Source organism: Carassius gibelio, chromosome A5 (assembly GCF_023724105.1).
Source record: "Carassius gibelio isolate Cgi1373 ecotype wild population from Czech Republic chromosome A5, carGib1.2-hapl.c, whole genome shotgun sequence".
In the NCBI taxonomy this organism is placed as follows: Eukaryota; Metazoa; Chordata; class Actinopteri; order Cypriniformes; family Cyprinidae; genus Carassius; species Carassius gibelio.
This window is the reverse complement of record NC_068375.1, coordinates 18,809,555-18,820,805: the sequence shown is the minus strand read 5'-3', so window position 1 is coordinate 18,820,805 and position 11,251 is coordinate 18,809,555. Positions and strand designations below refer to the sequence as shown.

General features: G+C 40.0%; 1 protein-coding gene across 2 annotated transcripts; it reads right to left on the bottom strand.

Moving 5' to 3' along the window:
- Positions 1 to 3,707: 3,707 nt before the first annotated feature.
- On the bottom strand, positions 3,708 to 10,658 carry LOC127999424 (uncharacterized). Of its 2 annotated transcripts, none has more exons than XM_052592185.1 (6): positions 9,748 to 10,658; positions 9,582 to 9,650; positions 9,392 to 9,454; positions 9,132 to 9,293; positions 8,834 to 9,040; positions 3,708 to 8,760 (listed from the first exon to the last, which is right to left on the bottom strand). In XM_052592185.1, the coding sequence occupies exons 1-6, from the start codon at positions 9,902 to 9,904 to the stop codon at positions 8,156 to 8,158; spliced, it is 1,263 nt and encodes a 420-aa protein (XP_052448145.1). In that variant the 5' UTR covers positions 9,905 to 10,658; the 3' UTR covers positions 3,708 to 8,155. The 2 variants fall into 2 exon arrangements, with proteins under 2 accessions (XP_052448145.1, XP_052448144.1); XM_052592184.1 differs by having other exon boundaries at positions 9,748 to 10,166.
- Positions 10,659 to 11,251: the final 593 nt, after the last annotated feature.

Sequence of the window (11,251 nt, the reverse complement as noted above, 5' to 3'; positions counted from 1 at the left end):
TAGAGATACCGCCATTATCAGCGATTTCGGACACATCGCCTTTGGAGTTTTTTATTGCAGGAAATGGGGCAGATTATATCGACTTAAACAATGTTTTATTATTTTTGAGGGTCAAAATCACTAATCCTGATGGTACAGATATCGCAGATGGAGCACCAGTGGGCCTTATCAACTACGCAGGGGCAACAATATTTTCACAGGTTGACGTGTCACTGGGGGACCGTTTGATATCACAGAGCACAAACACCCATGCTTATCGCTGTCTTATTGAGTGCCTTCTAAATTATGATAAACATACCCTGGAAACACTTTTCTCCGCCGGGTTGTTCTATAAAGATACAGCAGGCCACATGGACGCTGCGGACCCTGCAGGAGGAAATCACGGTCTGACAAAGAGAGCGGCCTTTACCAACGCTAGTAATGTTGTCGAGCTACTAGCACCCATTCACAGCGATATCTTCTTTCAGGAAAAACTGATGCTCAATGGTGTCGACATTAAAATTCGTATGACACGGGGTAAAGATGAATTCTGTCTGATGAGGAACGATGCTATCGCCTACAAGCTAAACATCCTGTCAGCCTCGCTATTTGTGAAAAAAGTTAGCGTCTCACCCGCCGTGAGGCTAGGGCACGCACAAGCGCTGCTCTCAACCACCGCCAAGTACCCTATCGACCGCGTTTGTGTGAAAAACTTTTCAATCCCTCCAGGCTCACGAGTCTGCAATCAAGAAAACTTATTCTTAGGAACTCTTCCAAAATCTATTGTTCTAGCCATGGTTGACAATGATGCCTTTACAGGATCGTATAATAAAAACCCATTTGCCTTTAAAAATTATGATTTAGAATTTTTATCTATTTATCTGGACGGTCAGCAATTCCCTGCAAAGCCTCTGCAACCTGATTATGGGAGCGGTTCTGCAGTGCGTGAATTCTACCAAATAGCCTTGGCTTCCGGTAAACATCTCAAAAACCAAGCACTGTCTATTGATAGAGAGGACTTTTTGCACGGTTACACCCTCTACGCATTCAATCTCACGCCAGACGAGGGTTGTGGACAACACGTCTCGCTTATCAAGTCGGGGAATATTAGACTTGAAGCACGGTTCAGACAGCCTCTACCCCACACAATTAACCTTATTGTCTATTCTATTTTTGACAGTGTCATTGAAGTGTCAAACCGCCGTCAGATCTTGGTTGATTACTATTAATACATAATAATGAACACGATCCAGCTTACGGCTATCATGGACAAGATTTCATGCAACACCCATTTCCTCGGTGTGCTCCCATGCGACTACTTACCACAAACACCTTTAAGAAAATTACCGTCATCGGTTATTTTTAACACACATGTTTCTCGCCTCCCTGGTGAACACTGGCTTGCCATCCACATAAGCGAGGACGGCGTTGGATATTTCTTCGATAGCTTTGGAAATAAATACGACTATCCCAGTTTTCCACTAATAATCAGTGATTTTTTAAAACTGAATTCTAGAGTGGTACAATATTCCTCTGTGCAGGTCCAGGATTTTTCATCAGATACCTGCGGACAGCATTGTGTGTTCTTTCTCTATCACATGGCAAGGGGTCGTGATTATGATTATGTGTTAAAGTTATATAGTGACGATTTGATTAAAAACGACAAACGTGTGTCTGCTTTTGTAAAAAAACTAAAACAATCTCAATGTAATGAAAATGTTTTCAAGTGTGTTCAGTGTGTGCAAACGGGTGAAATGTTCATGTCAAGTGTTTAATATTTCACAATAATAAAAAACAAAATAGAAAATTCTTGTTATAACTCTTTATTTTACACACACACACACACACAACAATATCAATAACATGGTGAATAAAAAAATGAGAACGCAGTCTCTAAAAAAAAAAAAAAATAAAAATAAAAAAAAAAAATAAAAAAAAAATAAATAAATAAAAAACTCAGAGATTAAAAATGTAACCATTTGCTACGATCAAGAGTGGGGGATTTAAATACACCATCTTGTGGATAATTAAACTGTCCTGATGTGGTACTTTGGTCTACCTCACGTTTTTTACGTTTTTTAGAAGATTTGGTTATTGGAGGTGTCGATTTGGTTTTAAAAGAGTTAATCGTATGTCTAACATAGTGATTAGGGACCGTTGAATAAGGCATGTTTAAACAGGCAAATGCCTCCAGAAACTCATTCCACCCAGCAGGTCTCCGTTCGTCAAGAATCTTTTGCGGTGCCATGACACTTTTAACTAAATCCAGCATGTGTGAACCAGGGATGGTTTTACCTTTAAATACAAACTCTCCCGACGCTGTCCAAGAAGCAATATCTTTGTTTTTAGACATTTTATCCAAAATGTAGCGAACGTTTTTTTCATTCCTCTGTGGGACATTCTTCAAAACATCATCTGCAATAACATCTAAAACATACTGGGTGTTCATACCCGTAGACTCCGCAGGTTCTTCTTCTTTCTCAGCTTGTGCAGTTGATGGAAGTGATAATGTTAGTGTGCTGGTCTCGCTGTCTGCCAGCTTGGATAATGTTAAAAACCTCTGCAATACAGATGTATACATCTTTGCCTTTTCATATGGTTCCATATCATTCCTGTGCAAAATATCCCTCATGGTCATATCCAGATCGTTCTCCACTACCTGATGTATAGATTCACGTGTGGTACCTGCCTTTAGTTTATCCAGCTGTCTTTGTGGAACCAGGTACATCTTCTCAGCATGTTCCATCCCTGACATTATTTATTAGATGCGATCAAACTGGTTATGAAAGGGACCGCAACACTTAAAAGTGGAAGAAGAAACCCGCCTTGTTGGTTAATCAACCGTCTCTTTCTTTTGACTCCGACTTTCTTATCTGCAACAAATTTGATTTCAGTTCTTTTTCTTTTCAGCTTCTGGTGTTGCTGCTGTGTGAGCGGGATATTACCGTGGAGAACATTAAGAGCTAATTCACACAAACATAAAATGAACTCATCTGTGGCTGCCTGTAAAATAACACGTCTTTGTTTGGGTGTTGCTTTTAATAACAGCTTTAAAAGAGAGTGGTTTCTTAAAAGTCTCCCAGACATCTTTTTTTCACCCTAATCAGTTACGTTTTTTTTTTTTCTGGAGGTATACAACAGGATGTTGTGAAAGTAATGCAGTTCTGAGACGATACTGTTCGGGGGTCTTTGCTTTATAATCAATCAAAAGGTAACCGTAGGGGGAGCCAGTAGCATCTTCATAACACTCCATGAAAAACTTTGAGTTGTTTGGGTACATCTGTTTAGCTAAAATACTAATCTGTGCAGCGTCTCTCGAATTCCTGAAGACAACCAGATAATTTGTGTTCAAATTAATAGTTCTGCTGGATTTACCTTGAAAAAATAAATTCTGTAGAATGTAAATAACATTCAGATTTTTATGATGTACATAGACTGTAAAAAGTTTCTCAATCTGCTTGTTATTGGAAGCATCCTGCATAAAATCGTCAATTATGACGAGGGATGTTTTATTGACAGGAAACAAAACATCATCATCCAAAGTTTGTGGAATTCCTTCTATAAATTTAATATTGTTATCATACATATTCAACAAATCATCATACAAAGGTTGCCATACAGAATAAATGAAAACAATATTGTCAATTTTTTTAGAAATCAACTTTCCTGCATTTTGCAACAACATTTTTACAAAAAAGGTTTTACCACTGTTGCTTGGGCCTGCTATAACCAGTGAAAAAGGACATTGGAGTCGAATGTCAAACCCTTCTGTGTCATGTACACCCCCACCAAAAACGTTGTCAGAAGCCATATGGAAGTGTAGTGAAGTCAGGGAGCAGTACACGCTTATCGTACACAACTCTGAATTTCTTTACAAATGACTTATTGTGTAACGTCAAATCCTTTTTATCCCTCACAATAGTGTCGTTGTGTGCAAGAATATGACGGCTATCACCCCTCCCCTTCACATAATGCTTAACAAGTCCAATCATTGAATCTAATGTGATGGCTTCGGAGTTTAAAGCGTTAAGTGTTATGCCTTTCACTTTCATACAAACCTTACCCATAGCGGTGACAAAACCATAACTTTTCGGGCCAGTGCTGGTAAAGAGGGTAATATGATCGCCGGGCCCGACTTCATCAGTAAGATCACCGAGATATGGACCTAGTGGCGGTTCATATTCACCTTCTCTGGTTGTAAAAACAACACTGTCGGTATCGCAATAAAGCAACCTATCACCCAGCCTGTCCATAAGCTCATAGAGTTCTAAACGCGCATGGGCAGTTGTAAAAGCACCAATAAAGACATTGACATCGCGAGTCTGGGGGGCTTTCCCTTCGGGGTAAGACCACTGTACAATTGCCGCAGTGTCTGACACAAATGAGAAATGTCTGATGTCGTACTCTGCACTAAAAATGTGTCGTGCAAATTGTTCCGGATCTGTAAGTATTTCAGTTTTAGGTAAACCCTCACGAAGGCAGAACCGTCCCCAGAGTGAGTTTAAGACCAATTTCATTATCGATCTACGCGCAGGGTTCGGTTCAATCTTGTCCACATTCAACTGAATCCCTTCTTTTTCGAAGTAATCTCTGATATAAGATTCTTTGTCTGCATCGGTCACCACATCTTTTGGAAACCCTGAGCTCTCCTGTTTGAACTGTAAAAATGTTTTAACATAATCACGGAACAGTGTATCTGATCGTTGGGGAAAATGCCATACCTCATCCAAATTTACCACAACATAGCCTTTTTCAATAGCTTTTAGCACTTCAATGCTTACCCAGCAACCACTGATGGCTCTTTCCTCATCTGTGTGCATACATGGTAGTGTCTGGTTCTGTTGTTCTGCACACAACCTGCAGAGCGGGAAAGTTAATTTTTTGTTTGCGCGGTAGGGTAGTACAGGGTGAAGCAGCTTTCGAGGTGGTAGTACTGTAGCCTTAACAAGGCCGTAATAATTTTCAAGATTATCAAAATCTTTGAAAATTATTTGGGGATGACCTATCGGGAAGCACTTTGTGGCCTGACAAAACGGGTAGAGACTTGTGAAATCCACATACCGTATGACCTCACCCTCTGTTGTCTTGTGATACAACTTGAATGAATTTGTTCTACCGCCGTACAAACTTTCGCGGGGTTTCAATCTCTCAGAATGTTTATAGACGGACATGAACGCAATCACATCGGCATCAGATTGTTTAGCATGGGTCCAGCTACACTCCCACTGAATCTCGGTATGAAGATTGTATGCATTCTGTAAAATTTCAATCTTGTCATCAAACTGTCTTTTGAGAAGACCGTAAGGTACCTTCAATAATGGATTTAAATCATTGGGGTTATAACATTGTTCACAACCGTGAAAAAAACACCCGGCAAACTCTAATGCTTTTTTATTTGTGCCATCGATATAAAAACCGTCTACATAATACTTGCCGAATGACACCTCGCCGTAGTTTAGAGCGTGTTGAACAACCACTGAACGTGATTTGCTGATATATTCAAGCCATTCAATTGATACGTTCGAGTATGTTTTGTTCTGATTGATATATGCGCTGTTGTGTGTCAGTGCTATTGTGTCTTTTGGGAGATAGTGTGTTTTATAGATAGCCATGCAGGTGGATGCCAGAGTGGTGTAATTAAAAGGGTCCAACCCTGTACACAGAATGAATTCATCACGGTACTTCATACATACATCCCTCAGCAGAACGACATCATTTTTTCCATAAATTGCTAGTTCTTTTTTAAAATCAAACACTTGGTCGGAGATAGTACTATACCATGCATCGAACTCCATTCTGTCTTTGTTTGACATAGTCGTATATCCGTAAAACTCTTTAGCAGGGTATGGTCCGACATATGAATCATTTTCAACACGGTTGAAGTGATGTGGGAAATAACCCTTCACAGAGTTGGTCAGATTAAAAGCAGCAGGTGTGTTGGCTAGACGCATGGGTATAAAACTGTAACTATCGATAAATCTCTGTTTGAATGCCTCGTCATACATATGGATTAGACGACACCCTTGCATTGTAATTTTAGGAGGGATCCCCATCTTAGTGAAGTATTCCAAAAGAATGAAATTATCAAATCCGGATGCATTATGTGCAATCCATGTGTAATTATTATAACGAGGCTGTCTGAATTTCTTAATGAGACGATCTACACAATCAGAACCTTCGGCCGAAAATTCTTCTCCCTCAAACGTGATCGCATATACAAAAACTGCAAAATGTCTGTTATTTTCATAACGAGTTTCGAAATCAAAAAAAATGTAGCGATTATTTGGCTCCTTCACCTTAACCGGTTGAATAAAACACTGATGCACACCGTCGGTAACCAAAACCTCACTACAGTGAACACAGCAATCCGCTGGACATTTGTGTGGCTTGGGGTTGACGCCACTGACGTGGTAACGTTTATTACATTTACCACAATATTTGGTAACGTCGCACTGTGCAAATTTCTGACCTAGAGGCGGTTTTTTATGCTTCTGAAAACAATAGTCTGACCTACAGTACCTCAAACAGTCACCGCAGTGTTTTGTTTTTTTGGGGTAAAGATGACATTCAGAATCGTTGCAAACATCACAAGTGTATTGACATCTGTGATCTCGCTGTGCTGTAAACCCTTGATAGCAATACTCACACACGTATGGTGTGCCTACGAACCCCTTCAGATTTTTAATCATAAAATAATGATTGTCGTGCAGGTACAAAAACACTGTTTTAGGATGCGGTACATCTGTGTTTGCATATTTCTCCAGCTTTCCTGTATTCGTTCTATAGAAGACCACTATTTTAATATTCAACATACGTTCAAACTGGGCAATATCCTTAAGTGATATCATATGCTGATCGGTGTATCCTGCAGACTCCTGCAATGCTGATGCTACGGACACTAACTCAGTGTGTGGTTTCTGAGGGTTAAGAAAGTGTGCTAAGCAGATTGCAAAACAAAGATTGTTTTCCCCTGCAATGTTTGAGGGGACGAACAAATTAAGTCTGTTCTTATCAATCACCTGATTGTGGGCTAGTTCCCTTAATTTTCGTCGAGCACCTCCTTGTTTACTTCTTGCTATAGACACTTTTAAATTTAAACACTCATCAAACTGTACATCTGTGTTGCTTTGCATGATTTTTTCAAGATCACTGATGAAGAGATCGACACTGTAATCATTGTTAGCTGACAAGAGTGTATTAACATCAGATGTCAAGCTAGGACCGCTCAAAGTGATGTTAATTAAACTACCATCTCCACCTAATAATCTGGAAAACGCCACTATTTCGGAAAACGTGTCATGTAAAAACACAGTGTAGTCTGATAGACGTGTAGAAGATATTTCCCTTAGATTTATAAGCCTGCGGATTTCCAAACCATTGAATCGCCCTCGTGGTACTACAGAGTATCCGGCCACATCGCCACCCGCTCTTACAAGTGTTTCTATTTCAGCTTGAGTGAGACCCATGCAGGGGTCTGTTAGGTCAAGTGTGTGATGTGACCTGGTACCTGCTCCCTCACCTAGCTGTTGAGAATTTAAAAACTGTTCAAAAATTGGATATGGTCGTGGTTCTGGTACCTCATCTGGCTGTTGAGAATTTAAAAACTGTTCAAAATCAAAAACTGGTTCGGGGGCTTCGTCTAGCTGTTGAGAGTTTAAAAACTGTTCAAAATCAAAAACAGGCTCTGACAGTTCGTCTAGCTGTTGAGAGTTTAAAAACTGTTCAAAATCAAAAACTGGTTCTGACACTTCGTCTAGCTGTTGAGAGTTTAAAAACTGTTCAAAATCAAAAACCGGTTCTGGAGGAGGCTCTGCCCTTGATTGTACCCTGTTTATTAATTTTAACAATTTAGACGGTTTGTGTTTTTTCATCTCATCAACAGTCTGTATGAGCCTGAGTAGCTTTTCTGTGGTGTTTTGTTGATTTTGGAAATTATCATCCCTATTGCCCCTTAACGGTGGATCTTGTTCACCATCACATGACTCCCGACAACGTTTTGCAGCCATTTCTAACACTAATTTATTTAAAAATATTCACAAAATACACACCACACAACTAAACGTAGAAGAAGGAAAAAATCTAATCATAAAACCACATCTATGCACACTTGTGACAAAAATAATACACACTTAGAAAAAAAAAAACTGGGTAAAGAAAATAGGACTCACCAATACAGTTATTTAAAAAGATCCAGCAGTTCAGTTAACAGCGTTACAGTCATTTCCTGATCACAGGCCGTCTTAGCATGTGCACCATGATGACGTTTTAGTAACGCAACAATATGTTTAAGGATGATCCCTTGTTTCTGCTGCTCCTTAACAACAGTGTCCAAAACAGCTTTGTTTGCGTCGTTCTGCTGTTTATGACGTGCTTGGTCCTCTATAATTCTTTCTTGGTTCTTGGCTACTGTGTCCAAAAGGGCTTTGTTCGCGTCGTTCTGCTGTTTATGATGTTCTTGGTTCTTGGCAACAGTGTCCAAAATGGCTTTGTTTGCGTCGTTCTGCTGTTTATGACGTGCTTGGTCCTCTATAATTCTTTCTTGGTTCTTGACAATAGTGTTCAAAATGTCATTGTTTGTGTCGTTCAGCTGCTGGTTCTTGTATTCCTCCTGGTTTGAAGGAAGCTTGTCTGCATCATCATCATCTGAATCGGCGACGTTTTCAACAGTGTCTGTGGGTTGATTTAAATTCTTCTCCTGATCCACATTAGATTGGACGTTCATATCGCATCCATCCCATGCTTGGGCAAAATGCTCGTCCCAGAGCTCCTTGTCTTCTGGTTCTGTACAATATTGATAATAATTAATACCGATAGTAGTAATAATAATAATTTAATTTAATTCCTCTATACTCACGAGTTGATTGTCTCGGACGTTTTCGCTCGGGGGTGTTAGGTATCACGTCGATCTCACAGGGGTCTACAGTCTTTTGTCTATCGGGCTGAACCGGGAGAGCAGTCACATTCTGGTGTTCATGGTGTGATCTTGATTTTACCCACGGTCTTCTAACACCTGCATCAGCAACTGCTTGAGGTATACTGTTTGCAAAACTCCCCGTACAATCTAGAGTGGAAAGAACAAACATTTTTTTTTTTTTTTTCATGGATGTGATACATATATATTCTAAATAATAATACAAATGATTAATACATACCAACAGGTGTAGAATTAGTAGATATTTGCGGTGGTGAATGGATCTGCGCTGTCACAACCACTCTTCTTCCTAATGGTGTTCCGTGTCTAGCACTGTTTGCTGTTTCATGTCGTTCCGCAGTTGTAACGGACGGGTACCGGTTAACAAGTTGTCTTAAACAAGCTGGCACAGACACAAAGTTTTATTTAGTCTTTTTTTCTTCTGACATTGTAAGATAAATCTTTAATAGATCTATATATTGATTAAAAATAAAAACCCACAGAGCGATCCCCTGTTTTCTCTCGCGACTCGGCCCTTCACCGTACTAATCGACTGTGCGCTCGCTGTTTGTATGAATGAGAAAGGGGAAAAGAAAAAGAAAAAAAAAAACGATCATAAACGTCAATCCTGCCACAAGTACAGTTTTATTTTATTTTTTACAACATAATATAAATTATTAACAGAACTTACCGGGCGCGGGTGTGATGTCAGTCCTAACCCCCGGTACCTCGTACGCAACGTTAGGCTGTGGAGGGCGTGCTGTCGGTGGGGGATAATGAAAAAAGAACGATCATAAACACGCATTCGTTATACATAACGGTTTTTAATAAATAAAGAAACAATCGTTCAAACATACCGCCCGCGTTCAGTGCTTTGATTTCGTTCACAATCGTCTCATAACCGTTGCTCTGTGCACAGAACATCAAATTGCCTGTCAAGTAATGGGATGACTCGTGATCACACATTAACAAATTTGATTTAAAATGGCTGTTAATGAAAACTAGACTTACCATTAGGAGAGCCAGACATTTTTAAAAATGTTTTCGTACTTTTAAGACGTAGCAAAAAAAAACTGTTTTAGCCGCTGAAGAAAGCTTCAGCTTCTGTGGCGTTAGCTTTTGTACACGCGAAAAACAGTCGCGAAAAAGAGGCGTGTCACATGGCGCCACAGCAGCCTCAAAGGAAGCAATGTAGGTGTGAGCAACAACCTAACGTAAAAACCACTCTGTATGTTTTAAGAAACGAATGGAGACTATTTTTTATATAGAAAATAGTATCACCTATTTTAAATATCAACATGCATTTGTGTGTGTGTGTGTGTGTGTGTGTGTGTGTGTGTGCGTGCGTGCGTGCGTGCGTGCGTGCGTGCGTGCGTGTGTGTGTGTGTGTGTGTGTGTGTGTGTTTAAAGTCGGTTTTAAAATTAGCGTGAGATTTCAACTCCTTTTACACATCACATATTATGGATAGTATTTTCTTAAAATTAAGGAATGCTTGTTTGATTTTATTAATTTCAGATAACATTCAATTATTTATCTCTTCAGCGACTTGGTTAGCTGATGATTTAGATAATGGTCTCTCTCACTCTTTGAAATTCTCACCTGGAAAGACACCAGACATCGTCCTCCTTTTCAAATGTGTTTGTAGACGGGGAGCATGTGGCCTGTTGGTGCCTAGGTATCAACACCATAAAGATTAAACAAACATTGATCCTGCCAAGACGTCAAAACCCTCACTTTTGCACCGCCATTTTTTTTCCCCCAGGAAAAAACCCAGACACCTCCCCACTGTCTTTAGGTGTGAACAACAGGACTTCACAGAAACCCCCCCCACAGCTCTGGTTACAGATACAACCATCATAAGAAACCCCCCCACTGCTCTGGTAACAGATACAACCATCATAAGAAACCCCCCCACTGCTCTGGTAACAGATACAACCATCATATATCCAGTAATAAACACAACACAAGTCAAATCTGAGATCTCTTTGATCTTTTGATTTACACACCTCTGCCATGTCAATCAAGGGTCACAGGACCCAGTGGCATGGCAACCGCTTTGACTGACAGGCCTTATAGTCATAAATCAATCCAAACTGACCATGCACACTTCTGACTACCTGTCAATCTACACGGACTGTACGGCCATAAATCAGGCCATAAATCAGGGTAATAAATCATCAAGACTTGAGATAAAGTGTATGATAGGACTACTATCCTGATACCTTCTTGATTGATAGCTTCTTGTATTCGGTACATACGTCTGCTATGTCCAGTGTTCGGAGGGTAACGAGTTACAAAGTTGATATAGAGCTTCACAGTCCCACCCACAGCCCGAGAGAGCTCTGGTGCCGGAAGTAAAT